The 15,921-nt window shown below is 39.7% G+C and overlaps 1 protein-coding gene across 6 annotated transcripts in view; it reads left to right on the plus strand.

The window, feature by feature from the left end:
* Positions 1-15,921, plus strand: part of LAMA2 (laminin subunit alpha 2) — a 671,264-nt gene that overhangs the window by 291,977 nt on the left and 363,366 nt on the right. For all 6 annotated transcript variants that reach the window (XM_045294657.1, XM_045294659.1, XM_045294658.1 and 3 more), the window contains exons 11-12: positions 8,838-8,978; positions 11,700-11,873. In XM_045294657.1, coding sequence (XP_045150592.1) covers positions 8,838-8,978; positions 11,700-11,873 — 315 coding nt within the window. The remainder of the gene's footprint in view (positions 1-8,837; positions 8,979-11,699; positions 11,874-15,921) is intronic.

Here is a 15,921-nt window from a genome sequence, read left to right on the forward strand (position 1 = left end):
ACACATTGAAGTCCTGATGAGTTCCGACATGACATCAAGACCATCATAATGAGGAAGGAAGTGATCATAAAACACACACCTCCTCCCCACCAGGAGTAAAGACCAAAGCGGATGTCTGAAGAGACTCTGAAACGTGCTATTAAACAAAGAGCTGCGAAATGGAAGGGAAAAAGGAGGAGAGTTGAACAGAAAATTGCAAAGAGCAGAAGACAAAGTAGAGAATTATAAAGGATTGTGCAAATACCTGGAGTTAGAAAACCCAAAAGGAGGAACATCTTGGGATAACTCAGGTTGAAATAACTGAAGACAGATCTTGAAGCCTGGAGTTGCAATATTAATGGATTCTGTAGGCAAAATATTAAATGATAGAGGAAGCATCGAGAGAAGATGGAAGGTATGTCACTGCATCAAAATAACTGGTCTACCCATGCTCCACTTCAAGAAATTTTATGTTACGTTGAATGACAGAAGTCCAAGCTGCTGCACTATAGGTAGTAGCAAAAACAAAACACAACAAAACAAAAATTTATGAAACAGCAATTGAAATGTTTCAATGAACTGATGAAGCACTGGTAATACTGATTAGTCTATGTCAAGAAACTTGGAAGCCAGCTACCAGGGCAACAGACTGAAACAGATCTGTTTTTGTGCCCATTCCAAAGAAAAGTAATTGTCTTAGGCTGGGTTCTATAGAGAAACAAAGCCAGTGAAGATTGTATGTGTATTTGTGGCTCATATAATTGTAGACGCAGGCAAGTTTCAAACCTATTGATTAGCTATTAGACTGGAGACTTCTCCTGACTTGAATGACAGAGGGATTCATGAGCCCACTATCAGCTGTAACGAAACAGGCATGGGGCTGCAGAGGGAAATGAGCCCAACGTCTGCAGCCAGGCTGATTGACAGGCAGGCTACTGATGACTCTCAGGATCATCAGGCTATGTGGCAGGCCATTAACTGGAGTCCAAGGAAAACCCACAGCCAGCAAAAAACAAGTAAACATTTCCGCAGTGTTGACTTCTATTGAAAGCAGATCACACCCTGCAGGATATTTCATCATGGGGCATTACTATGTTTTAACAACCTAGAGAAGCTTATCCAGTCACGCTGACATAAGACCTTAACTATTGCAGTGACACAACAGAATACAAGTATGCAATATGCAATAATGCACCATGGTCACAGTAGTACATGGACTGGGAGCTGCCAGAAATGCAAGCTAGATGCAAAAGAGGATATAGCATGAGGATGATAATTGGTGACATCACATGAATCTTGGCTGAAAGTACAGAATACCAGAACAGGGTTTATTTATGCCTCATTCACTATGCAAAGGCATTTGACTACATGGATCTTAGACAAACTGCTGATAACCTTGAGCAGAGTGGGACTTCCAGAACACTTAATCGTGCTCATACAGAACCTTTACATGACTCAAGAGGTGGTTGTATGAAAAGAACCCGGAATACGGCCCGGTTTTCAATCCGGAAAGGTGTGTGATAGGGATGTAGCTTCTCAGCATACTTATTCAATCTGTCTGCAGAGCAAATAATCCAAGAACCTGGACTCCATAATGAAAGATGTGGATCAGGATTCAAAGAAAGCTTATTAACAACCTCAAATTTGCAGATGACACAACTTTGCTGGCTGAAAACATGGAGGCGTTGAAGCACTTGCCGATAAAAATTAAAACAAAACAAAACAAAATAAAAAACCACCTGCAGCTTCCATATGGATTGCAACTCAATGTAAAGAAAACAAAAATCCTCATAATTAGGACACTGGACAACATCATGATAAGCAGAGAAATTACTGAAGTTGTGAAGAATTTTATTTTCTTTAGATTCACAATCAATGCTTATGGAAACAACAGTCAAGAAATAAAAAATACATGTAGCTTTGGGCACATCTGCTGGAGGAGACATCTTTAAAAGTACTGAAGAACAAGGATTTCACCTTCAGATGCACCTGACCCAAGCCAATGTCTCTTTAATTACCTCTCAGGAGCTTTGTGGCAGAGGGGTTTCACTTGGGCTAAAATCTGCAGGTCAGTTTGAAATCCCCAGCTGCTCCATAGGCAAAAACTGAGGCTCTCTCCTCCCCTGGAGCTCCATTCTCAGAAACCCATGGGGGGCGATTCTACCATCTCCTATAGGGTCGCTATGAGCCAGCATTGACTCCATGGTAGTGAATTTGGCCTGTTTTCTTTTCTTACATACATGCAATTTGGACAAGGAAAAGGAAGAATGAAGAATTATTGCATTTGAAAAATGATGTTGGAGGAGATTATTGAAAATATTTTGGACTGTTACAAAAACAACAAATCCGTCTTAGAAGTGCAGCTAGCCTGCTCCCTAGAGGTGAGGCTCACAAGACTTCACCTCACATACTTTTGGACACGTATCAGAAGAGACCAGCCCCTGGAGTAGCCACCATGGCTGGTAAAGTAGAGAGTCCCAGAAAAAGATCCTCGAGGTGATGAAGCGGCACCGTGGCTGCAATGAGGGGCTCACACATAAGAATAGGAGGATGGGGCACGGCCAGACAGGGTTTAATGCCGTCGCACATAGATTCAGTAGGAGTCCGAATCGACTGAAAGGCACAAAACATAACAGCAAAAACACACTAGCACATTTGCTTTAGCAACTAGTTGGATGGTAACAAGATAGTATATATAATCTCTTCCCTCAAGAAGTTTATAAATGAAAGACATTTTAAAACCATTCACTATATGTATTTACTTTTTAATTTCTTTATTACAATAAATGGCCTTAAGTACGTTGTTGTTGTTGTTGTTGTTTGTTTGTTTGCTGGGAAGCCCTGTGTGGTGTAAACAGTTAACACTCTCGGCTACTAACTGAAACGTTTGAGTTTTAGTTTACTCAGAGGTGCCTCTGCAGTAAGGCCTTGTGATCCACTTCCAAAATATTCAGCCTTGAAAAATGGAGCACACTTCTATTCTGATACGTGTGGGGTCTTCATCAATCGGATTTGACGGATAGCAACTGTCTACTACTTCTTTATTGAAACATGCGAGTGGAAGAAGAAACTGCTGTAGTGGCCTGATTTCATCATAAAAGCCTTGGGTTACATATTTCATCTCTCAACCCCATAACTTTTCTACTTTCTTCTCCATGAGTTATGGGGTCCGTGGTGATGAACCGCTACAGTACCCAGAACAAATTCTCTGTACTTCTTTTAGGCCAGTACTTCCTTCAACTGTGCCTTACACTTATTTGTACCCTGAGGAAAAGTGGTTACACATTGAGCCGTTAACTGGAAGGTCAGCAGTTCAAAACCATCAGCAGCTCCAAGGGAAAAACGACAAGGCATTCTACTCCCACAGAATTGCTGTCTTAGAAACCCACAGGGAAGTTCTATCCAGCCCTATAAGCTTGCGATCAGTCAGAATTGAAGGGACAATAGTGAAATTTTTATTTTATTTTTTTACTTATTTTGCTATATGTTCTCTTTCAGGCATTTTATACTCCTTTTTGGCATCTCATATAATCCCTTGCTTATCATAATGTGACTCTTTTTTGATGAGTGAATGGCTAATATAGAGAATGGAGAAACAATGAGAAGTTAAGCATAGTAATAATTTGAAGAGCATTTATTTATAATGTTATAGTTATAGAAAAAGAAGTTAAATTGTTCAAGAAGCTCACCCATAAAGCAGATGGTTCATTTTCCGCCTGGTTGTTTAAATTTTAAATTCCATATGATTCCTACCAACAACTCTTCAATGAATGAATGAATAAGACAGACAGCCCAATGTTGGTTTCCGGATGACAATGTTTCATGAGTAGAGAAAAGTTCTGGAAAAGCGGCAGGCACTTAAGAGTCCACAGAAAGAATTAGTGCCCAGATTCCCAAGATCCTTTCTACTACCAAACGAATAGAAGTTGGGTGCAGTTGTCTCTGAATAGAAGCTCATTAAAATAACAGAACATTATATATATATATATATCTGTGTCTCGAATTGTACTGCTCTAAAATATAAAATATATTTAGTATCAAATTATGATGATCTCTAGCTTTAAGATGAACTTTTTAAAAAAGAGATATTTGATTCAATCCCCATTATGGAAGCAATTGCTTACTTAAACATTTAGAAATGCATTCTTCCAAGAGACATTGGGAAAGGATGGTCAGTCGAAGGTGATCTGTCTAGTTCGTCCTGGACCTGTGAAGACATGCCCACAAAGTAGTGCTAGTAGCCTCTTATTTTTCCTTTGATTCTCCCACAAGTTTCAAAAGACTAATTCAACTAAGAACAGGTAGACAAGTATATACTTTATTTATTACACTTACTAATTAATCAATTACCAGGGAATTGTTTTTGACACATGATGACCCAAAAGAGAACTAGTTCTATTTTTAAACCATATAGTTTTCAATAGCTGTTTTTAAAGTGAATTTCCATGGTTTCTCCATGTGGATATCAGTCCCCAGTCTTTTCGTCGGCAGTCAAGTGTATTCAGTTGGCACTACCCAGGCACATAGTTGCATTTGACATTAATCGGTAGTAGAGCCTCAGAAAAAGCAAAACCCAGCACTGTCAGGTGGAATAAATCTAGTTCAACAGGACAGGAGCCAACCGAGTAAGTAGAAAACAAAACATGGCGCAGTCTGACAGAGAAGTAAAGAGTAATGCTCCAGAAACTTACTGTGGTGACGTGAACCTGGCTTTCTGCACAAAGTTATGTAAGATCTATGAAAAGGTCATCAGAGATGATAATTTGTATCTAAAGTTGCAGCGAATGGGAATTGAGGAGGAATAAAATGATTCGCTTGAGGATCTGAAATGGGCCTAAATTATTTCGGCTCAGACATATCTCACCTTCAGCAAAGCACAAGTACCACTTGCCTAACCTATTTTTATAGGTGCACACATCCTATCATTGTAACTATGGTGATAAAAAGTTCCTTGTTCCAATCTCATACATTTCATATATGTTTTAACTGTGTCTGACAATTTAATTGCTTCTGGTAGAATTCTATTGGCTTATCTCTTCCTGAATAACATTTCATCACTTACTAATTTTTCTGGGAATGGTTTACATTTTAGGAGAACTAAACAAATTCCTAATCTGAGAGCTAGGCCTCTGGGTTACAAGTCCTATGTGAAATTCTTAATTGAGGGGAAGTAGTCAACTCATAGCTTGGAAAGAATAAATAGTGAATGAAATTTCTAATTTCCTATTTATTCCTTGTCCCCAATATCTTGTTCCTACGATAGCATGGGTCCCTTCCTCTATCTTTGCCATTTGATTGAATTTATATGCCATGATACAAGATTTTGTCAAACTTCTCATCTGTCATAAAGTTTCCTAGACTTGAGACGTAGGACTGGTCAGTGTTTTGTTCTATTGTGCAGAGGGTTGCTATGGGTCAGAACTGAGTTGATGGCACCTGTGTTACACAGGGTTCTCTAGAGAAACAACACCAGAACACTTATGATTTTACAGATAGATGATTGATAGATATGAACATAAGAAATAAACAGTTAATTAGTGTATAGAGCAGTACAAATGGCTCAGTGCAACTCACCTCCATGAAACAGCTAATACACTGGCAGTCCTTCAAGTCTCGAGGGTTGCCGGGTGCAAGTCAAAGAAGCAGACATCTGTGTCCTCAGTAGAGAAATTCAGGCTCTCTGGCCACAGGCAGCAAACAGCAAGGCAGGTCATCAACAGTCCCCAGCTCATGCGATATATGTGAAGCAGGTCTTGAAGGGACCTCAAACTACAGTGACACACTGCAAGTTGAGGCAGAGAATCAGCTAAGGCACCCATACACTGGTCTGATCATAAAAGAGAAAGAGACAAGACAGGAGAGGCTCACCAAGCCATTTACCTCTCCGCCCTTCAATTATTCCCACATGTGTTCATTGGCCAGGTAGGCACAATCAACCTACCTATCACAGCACCTAACAACACAAAATAAGACTCTAATGGTAGAAATTATTCCATCCTCCTCTGTTTTACCATAGTTACTTTGTTTCCGAGATCAACTTAACATCGTTCTCCTTGCATTATAGCTGATTGTGAACATATCATTTTATTTAAGTAGTTAACTTTTGAAGATGGAGGTTTGACCCATCCATATTTTTATTCCCTACAATTCATATCCTAATGTGCTGCTGCAGGTCATTAAATTAAACTGGATGTTGCAATTATTCAACATATTTTCAAGGTCGTATTACAAGGCTAAAATGGAGTTAAAGAAAATGTGACTGATGTCTAAAAATATGCAATTGTTGGATTCAGTCTGAATCTCAGAAAAGTGGTATTAGAAACTTTCAAATTAGAGTAAACGAATCATGGGTTATACCAAGCACATTAGAACACAGTGTGCAGAGCAGCTGTACCAGGTGTCCTCAGTGGAGTGAGCGAAAGTATAATGATGGGGATGTCGCATCTCTCCTCCCTGTGCGCTCTCAGGAAGATGCTCTCAACTTCAGAGCCTGGGGGATTTGTTTGTCACCATAGGTCCAAAATGAATGTGATTAGTTTTGCTGAAATCCGTCATCCCCAAACATTTGAAATTTACCTTAAAAATAAAACACCAGGAAGGTTAATAGCAGTATTTCTATTTGGATATACACCTATCAGGATGCTGAAATTTAACAAATGAAACAAGTCTAGCAACATCTTGTTTAAAACACCACCAGGGTTGAGTGATTGCATTTGTAAATTCACTGTCGTCACAAAAATTCCATCAAAAAGGTCATTTAAAGCAAATTATTCTCTGGGCTACAAAAGTACCCCTCTTCATTCTTTATTCTAATGAGTTTTTCTATTTTTCTGTCCTCTTTTACATTTTCCTTTTTTTAGATTTTACTATCCCTATCTCTTATGCAATCTTTATTTACAAATGTTGTTAATAAATATCTATGTGCATAGCACTGGACTATGCATAAGAAACATAGTGATGAGTAAATTAATGTAAATTAAACAAAATGTTATCATTTTGTAAGGGAACCCTGCTAGTTCCGCATACAAGGTAAGTAGGAGCTGTGGTGATGTTGCAAGTTATGCGCTGGGCTGCTAACAATAAGGTTAACTGATCAAAACCACCAGCTACCCTGCAGGAGAAAGATGAGGCTTTCTCCCCGCTGTAACAGCTCCAGTCTCAGAACTCACCGGGGCAGTTCTGTTTTGTCTGACACGGCTGCAATGAGGCAGAATTGACTCGATGGCAGGGAGAAAAGCTAAGGAAGACAAGGTTTTGTCACCGACTGGATTGTGGGACAGCTGGAGAAACCATGCTTAGAAAAAATGTGTGTATGTGCATGTGTGTGAGTGCGTGTGATGGTTATAATAGAGCAATGTATAAAAGGCATTGGGAACACAAGTGAAATGTTAGTTCTCTGAGGAAAAGGAAAGTTTCAGAAATAAGGGAATTCCAAGGAAGACAGGAAATGTGAAGCGAATGTACATTACAGGAATATTGATATTCATTGCCATGGAGAGCAGGGAGTTGTCCTTTGGAGCTATTAGATAAGATTAGTCATCCTCCCATGAGAGCGATTATACCCTCCCCAGTGTGTAGTTAGAGCATCAGCCTTCATGGTTCTGAGTTCATACTGAAGTCCCACTGTCTTCATGATCTAGTGCTGCTGAACCTCACGCATGCCATAAGCAGAAGGCTGTGATGAGGAGGCAAGTCGGCTGAATCAGGGTGGTCGGCTATAGGGAAGGCTTTCTCTTCTTCTTGTCCCTCCTTGCCCTCCTGAGTGCCCTGGGTTTGAGAATTACTCTGTTTTTCTGACACGCTCAGCTCCTGGCTCTTCTTTTTTGGTAAAAACAGGCCCCTTTGACCTCTGCCCTCTTTTTAATCCCTCTATGTCTCAAAAGAGATTGACTCAAAATACAACCTAATCCTATGCATCCTGCCTCATTGATAGAACCACCTGTCATAGTGCCTCATTATCACTATGGTTGGATTTACAACACACAAGGTACCCATATCAAAACACCAAATGGAAGGTAGTAAAATATACTGAGAATCATCGTCCAGCTAATTGATACATTTCCCCCCTGCGTGACACAATTCAATCTATAATACCTACCTCCAGACAAACAATGAAGTCCATCTAAAGAGACATTACCAGATGTGAATGAAATTGTCCTGTGATATTACTATACGAATGCTGACTGTATTGCTGTATGAAAGTTAACATTACAAAGGCTGAGAAGGTATGCTTGACACAATGGATGTACGTATGTCTTGTGATAAGAGCTGCATGAGTCCCCAATAAAATGATTAAAAAAACAAAAGTAAAATAAAAGCTGAGAAGAGAAAACATTTCTCCTTTTTTTCCTAGGCTGGACAGACAAATGCTATCACCTTTTGCCCCACTTTCTCTGCTTGTTGGGTCCTTTTACTTGCCTCAAATGTATGCATTTTAAATGTTTAATGTGAAAGTATTTTATGATCTGTGTAATATCAGTAATCCATTTTACATCTATGTATTAATGTTTTACAATGTATCATATATTGGTGTAAGATTAGCAATAAAGACTTTGTCAATGAATAATTAGCCAAATTCACCAACTCCTGGTCAATTTATTCGATTTTTTAGATGTTCAAAATTGTACATTTCAAAACAACAAATTACGATCCGAAATTCTTTCCCAGAAGTCTGATTAGGGACAAATAACTTACTACAGAGTCTGAGATAAATGTTTGGATAGCATTGTACTTTACACATAACGGTTGAGAAGCCCTCAGGAAGAGCGCACAGTGACTATTTTGCTTATGCAGATATCGTAATGGAAAACTGTTTGCTTTGAAAGCGCTCACTGTTTTCAACACAACTTGATGTGCAGGAGAACGTCGAAGGAGGAGACTGCAGTCGTTGCAAATCCGGCTTCTTCAACCTGCAGGAGGAGAACACGAAGGGCTGCGATGAGTGCTTCTGTTCGGGGCTTTCGACCAGATGTCAGAGCGCCCCCTGGACCTACGGCCGCGTAAGCAACAGCTCGGCTTTGTGCGTGCTGCTCCACTGGCCGCTGTTGCTGCTGCTATGTTTTCTTTTGTAAAGCGTTCCTTTCTTTTCCTTCTTTTTTCTTTCTTTGTTGTAGTGTCTGTCTACTTAAAGTTCTCACAGAGAAATTATGACCTTTTCTCTCAAAGCTAACGGTATGTCTTTGATCAAAGCCCGTGAGGTTTTATCGGCAACCACGTATGGTCTGATCTCTCTTAGAACATGCAGATACTGCGGTGATCACCGTTCTTGATTAGTATGTGAAACAGTAATGAAGCGAGTGTTGATTTCACCCCAAGGGGAGACATTTCAATAGAGAATGCACCAAGTTATTATTCAAAGAATCCCATACCTCATTTCCTCATTGATTATTGTACACAGGTGAAAAAACCTTTTCATTAATAGACACAATGCATCTCACGCATCAGTTCCTTGTAATAATTTGAAGTTGCGTCGGCTCTTTCATTGTTAAAACCAATCCTAACTTTGGACAATAGCTTCATTCTGAGTTGATTTGAAATTTTTCAAATTGCTTAAACTATTTAGTTGTTACTGGAAATTTCTTACTCTAGCATAGACAAGATTAGTACCTCCAGTCTCTACCAAACTTCGTACTCCATCTTCACTCTAAGGAAAATATGAGGCAAATTAGACCTTTGGGAAATCTCAAATAGCTTCTGTGGTTGGTGGCCCTGTCGGTAAATGTGGGACTGCTAACCACGGGGTCATCAGTTAAAACCCATCAGTTCCTCCTCAGGAGAAAACTGAGGTTACCTGTTCACCTAGAGATTTATAGCCTCAGAAACCCTACAACGGGCTGCTCTGAGTCATCCGACTTGACTCAATGTCAGTGATGGTAGGTCAGTGGCAAATGCGTTCTAGAGAAAGAGGCAAAGAAGGGGAATGAGAAACCATACAATAGAGGACTGAGGGTGCTAAGGCTTCGGAGCTTATACTTGGAGAATCGTTTAAAGATTTGAAACAGGGAAGTACTATGACTAGAATTATGCTTTACCCATAATTCTATTTGAATAAACTACTGTCTGAGACAATCCCCTTTCAACTTTAATCAGCGAATTCTTGCTGGGTACAGAAACCAGCACAGAGTCATAATTGATGGCAGGTCAGCTCATCAGAGTTGAAGGCGAGATGACAGAAGTGGGAACCAAGCTAGACAAAGCTCTGCACCATGGTGGCTTCCACCTCATAGCAGCCCTATCAGACAGGGGAGAAGGGCCTCTGTGGGGCTTTAAGACTATAACTCTTTACAGAAACATAAAGCCTCATATTTTCCTCAATAGGAAGTTGGTTGTTTCCAACCACAGACCTGGTGGTTAGCAGCCCAATGCATAACCACTATACCTCCAGACGTGGGAAAGGGACCATGATTGGGAGACCATCACTATTGCAAATGAGAAAATCTTACAAAATCAGCCCAGGGCCCTCCAACTAGGCAGTCAGGGTACGTATGACGCATGACTATGCGAACCCTATGCCTCAAATTCCATCAAAAGCAAATGCAGGCAAGTCCCTAAGGGCTATGCTGCCCATCTCTGGACTGGCTAGGGAAGCATTAGCAATCTGCCATCAAACACACTCTGCCTGAAGGCAAAGCTGGTCACAGTGCTGATAAATGATCAGAAAGAGTTCAGTAGAGATAGGATCTATGCAGAGACTCAAAAATGGATGGAAGGCTTCTCACTGTTTGCCTTCTGCTTAGACTCAGAAGGTAAGATTTAACATAGCCTTTAGGAGCCTTGGGCATTTCGAACCCATCAGCAGCTCCTCGGAAGAAAAACTGGGCATTGTACTTCTGTAAACAGTCATGGTCTCAGAAGCTCCCAGGGGCTCACTATGAGCCCGCATTGACTCAATGGCAGTGAGAGAACATAGCCTTCAAAAATTTAGGTGTACCAGTTTTTGCAGTTCAGCAAGTCTTCAGAAAAGAATTCCCTTGAATAGTCTGGTCTCTCCCAGAATGCCTCAAGGGTGGCATGCGAAAGGAAACAAGAGTATGGAATACATTACTTCACGTCTCTTTCCGCACATTTTGTCCTAGAGAAGACGATCACGACTCCAGCTCTCCCTCACCCTCTGCCTCTCGTGTTCTTGATCACTTTCCCACCCAACTAGGGCAGCCCCAGTGATTCCAGAACCTTGGCTCCAAAGAGATACAAAATCAACTTATTCATGACATACACACAGCATGGCCCCTTCAACAGCATTTCCTGGCCAATTATATTTATCATGGGACAAGGTTAAAAAACTAAAAATAAAGGTTAAAAATTATTTATGTTGGCCTTTAAAATTATTATCAAATTAGTGTCTCAGATATTTGAAGCTTTTCATTTGTCACGTCTATTTTTTTTCTTTTTATTTGCTCTGTAAAATGTATTCTCTGCACCTGCTCCATTCTGCGCCACCCTCATTGTGCGGGAGCCCATTGTTGTAGCCATTCTGTCAATCCAACTGTCAAAGACCTTCCTCTTCTCCGCAGCCCTTCTACTTTACCACATATGATTATATATAGCGCTATTCAAAAATCTTGATCAAGCAGAAAAAAATAAACAATAGCCACCTATATAAATATGTGTGCTAAGTTTAATGATTTTTTTCAACTGTCATAGTTTGCTAATTTTCACTTTTGATTTCTCCCCAAAGGGTTCCCCTCCCCGCATCTAATGATTTTTCTGTTTTCTTGAAGATACAAGACATGAGTGGCTGGTATGTGACTGATATCACTGGGCACACCCGGGTGGCTCCCCAGCAGGGGGATGCTGATGCATCTCAAGAGCTCAGCATCAGCAGTGCAGAGGCCCGACACACCTTGCCGCCGGACCACTACTGGAGCGCGCCAGCTCCATACCTGGGAAACAAAGTAAGGCTACTGTTTGCTTCTCACTATTCAATCCTGAAAATACTCTTCCTTCAGTTAGTTTGTTTTGATGCAAATGTGGAACTAAACACATGCCACGTCAGATTGTCTGATCAGATGCAGTTTGGTGTGTCTCCCCTGTGCCCAGAAGGCGGTGTATGTGGCCAGGAAGTTCAGTGCTGTGTGGCTAGTGATGACACTAGACCATCTGCATTGTATGTCAACTTTTCGAAGCAATGAATATATTAATGTAGCTTCGCGGATATTCAGTGTGACCAATTTTCTTTGTCAAGAGATGTTTCTTGTGTCTACATGAGATAGTAATGATTCTAGGGTTGTCTGTGGTAGTAGACTTCCTAAAGTTTTCCTCATCAGTATCTTATTTCTTGTGATATTCATGGGAGCTCTTTTTCCTTCTGCCTTCTATGATTGTAAATTGAAATTTTTAGCTATTGCATAACTAATGTAATGCCTGCCGTGCAGCTTATTGTAAACAACATATTTCCTGATTCTCAGAGAGTGTACCACTCTAAAAGAAGTGCCAGACTGGAGGCGCATGTTTGTTTTGAAGTCCACTGAGAGATATGTAAAAACATACCCAGATAAGTACATGCAGGAGCTTCGGAAGCAGGGGGGGGGGGGGGGGATGTTGGTTTAGTTTTTTTAAATCTTTTTCTTCCTGGTATATTTACTCTATCTGGAAGGGTGTCTTGTTTAGAATTTTACTTTAGTTTCCACATCAATGATTTTTGGAATCAAAATTGGTTTATAAATTCTAAATGGGAATACCTGTTTCTCATGGAAGAGTGAACAGACTACCAACTGATAGATACATTGACTCATCCTACCGGACACTGTAAAAGTCATGGGAAATGAAGCAAAACAAATATCTAGTAAATTGATAGGCTTTAAGGTCTAGTTTATTCTATAAAAATAGATTTTTGCTATTTAAAAAATATCCTTCATTGACAAATAAAAGCATATTTCTAGCTAGTGGCTTTCTTGAGTTAAATGTATTGATTTAGAAAAACTTAATAGTTCATATGCTGCTCAGTGACTGGAGAGTCGTCGTTTCAGCCGACTGAAACATTTTCACCTCATGGTCAACTTCTTATTTTTCACAGGCTTCCAAATGCTTTTATAAAACAATGTGTAAATGAACACAGCCCATTGTCAATGAATATGTATTTTAAAGAGACAGCGTATGTTCCATAAAATTCAATTGCTATAATACAAATCTAATTAAACTTTTATTTGGAAGCACTTTATGACAAGGAGTCATTTTGTCCTTTTCTACTTAAGAATCTCCTTTGTCCTCAACAATGATAAAACAGCACACATGACTAAAATAAGACTGCTTAAAAATGAGAGAAGGGATTTTGGAAATGCAGACAACTGTCATTTTTAAATGCTTTTCCTCGCAGAGGAGTTCCCAGATCCTTGGGTCAAAATTGGATTAGTTACCAAGGTCTTATTTTTCTGACTATTGTGAAATATATTTACAGATAACTTACGGTAAAATATATTTTGTGATATTTTCCCATCATGTCTTCTTTGGTCATATGGTTTTCCGTTCTGTTGGCTGAAAATCAACCCGACAGAAGGAAAGCAAGCAGATGGATATTAACTACCATCAGAGCAAAGAATTCAGGCATCCTGTTCATCATTGTTGGTTCTTAAAGATAGCTTCCTTTATACTGGCTGGCCTCGTCCTTATAACCACCCACAGTGGAGCCCTTCCCAGTCCCCACAGATCATTTCCACATCAAAAAAAGCCGCGCTTGTCTGTGCTCCAGTTTCCATTCAGTGAGCAAAATTACAGTAACAGGGCGTGCAAAGTGTATGAATATGGAATACATTTTTTTAATGTAATGTGGAAGCCCTCGGTAGTTTACTGTCAGAAATCTCAGTATGAATGAAACAATCTTCCTTAATAACTGAACCATATAAAATTTTGATACTACAGTAATACTGCAAGCTTTCACAAATTATCACAGTTCATCTTAACTGTCATGTCACATCACGTAAATTATAGCCATGATGACATGCTTAGCTCAGTTGATTTAATATCTGACTAAGGAAATGGAAAATGGTAGGGTCTTGTTTGTAAATTCAATAAGGCCACTTTTCTAAATAGTTGAGCCTAAATTCTCTACCCGTAATTGCTGTTGGAATCAGAGGCATTGCCAGAAATTGACAGAAATCGTTTACCCAGATACTTGTGCATCTGCCTAGATACTGAACTACATTGACAGCCACGACCTAGAAGCCGTGCGTATGTAATCTCTCTCCTGCTTATTTGGTGTTATTCCTATGTTGGAAACATATTTATTAAATACTATTAATGCTTCCAAATATGTGTATCCCCAGCTTTCAAACATGGTCCCAGTAATTTGATTATAAGTCTACTGGCAACACAGAGAACAGAGCTGTGCTCGGTCCATCGTGACATTAGACCGCGTGCATGCGCTTCCTCTCAGCAGCTACTTCCAACTCAGAAAGATGTTCCTTCATGTAACACACTTTGAGCTGATAACGCAGACATCTGCCTGATCTTAATAAAACTGAAGAATGTTAGCCTGTTTAGCAAAAAGGAACTTTTAAAACTATGAAGCGTTTTATTTGTTGCAGCGCCTCTCTGGTGTCATGAGATATAAGTAAGACATTAGCAATGTGGGTAGCTAGTGGATGGGGCCTAGGAAAACTTAGCACATTTTTATATTGCTCGTTAAAAGAATTCGAATGTTCTCAGCTATGAACTACTTCCTCAATAACAATCTAATTTTTTCCCCCATATGCGAATGCCTATTTGGCCCGATTGGCACAATCAAGTGCTAATATCCCCTACCCTCCCCATTCTGGAGAGTCTATGAGGAGACAGACAAGCACCCGTGGGGGCTACTAGATAGCATTGTTTTTCCAAACTGCTTGGCAAATGTTAATGCTTGATTTTGAGGGCATTTTTAAAGCATGGGATGAGGCAGGAATGGAATGAGCTAAAGGACAGAGGCATGCTGCTTTGCCATAGACTTTAGCTCTTTAGAACCGGCTTGGGAATTTCAGAGTTAGGATAATTTACTGCTTTAGTGAACTAAGTACGATTGGAACATTGAAGCAGTCATTTACTTAAGGATACCCTAGTGGTCTGAAATAGTTAGTACAGCTTCCAAAAGCAAATCTCTTTGTATCTGTAAAGTTCTGGGAGATCTGGTTGGACCTGTCTCTGGTGCCTGTGTTAAAGTTAAGGTTTGAAATTCAGTCTCTGGGCATTATTAAATTAATCATATGTGATTTGTTCTTTACCAAACATGCACATTTTCTACATGGTGTTGTGTTTTTTCTGTTTCTACTTAGAGGAACTTTTAAATTGCTTCATGTAGTTGCCAAGAAGACTGATAGTCTCACTTTAGATGTCATTATGAGGGCCTGCTAAGCGCATGGCATCCGGCTCTCAAATTGATCTCTGGTAAATGTCTTTGTTGACTCTCAGTTCTACCTCACAGACCCCAAATTAAAGCTGTGGATTTGCGGAAGAAGGTTACTATTTGATATTTCCAGGACAGAGTGCTATTAGGGTAAGGGACTAAAGATGGTAAAAATTACAATTTTTAATTTTTTCTTTTAGATATTTAAAAAGAACCTAGTAAATATTTCCACTAGTGAAACTAACAAAAGACACTACATTATAATATAATAATGACTTCAAAACCAGCCAACGAACAGCAACAACAAAAAGTCATTGAGTCAATTCGACTCATAGTGACCCTAAAGGATAGAGTAGAACTGCCCTCGTGGGTTTCTGAGACTGTAGCTCAAAACAGGCATGTGGCTTCCAATGGCTGTTCTTATAGTTGGCAACCCAGCATGTACCCACTATGCCACCAGAGCTCCAATGGCTTTCCAAAATAAAAATATTTTTTAAAGAAGACAAAAGGATAAATAATAAAAGAACAGAACAATTACTGTTCTGTTATAATGAGGACTTCTTAGTCCATTGCATCCAATTACTTTGGAAAAGAGTGAGTTCTTATCTAATAATAAACCAGCAATT

This window comes from Echinops telfairi, unplaced genomic scaffold (genome assembly GCF_000313985.2).
Source record: "Echinops telfairi isolate 266 unplaced genomic scaffold, ASM31398v2 ScPeMD7_3533;HRSCAF=4204_0, whole genome shotgun sequence".
NCBI lineage: Eukaryota > Metazoa > Chordata > Mammalia > Afrosoricida > Tenrecidae > Echinops > Echinops telfairi.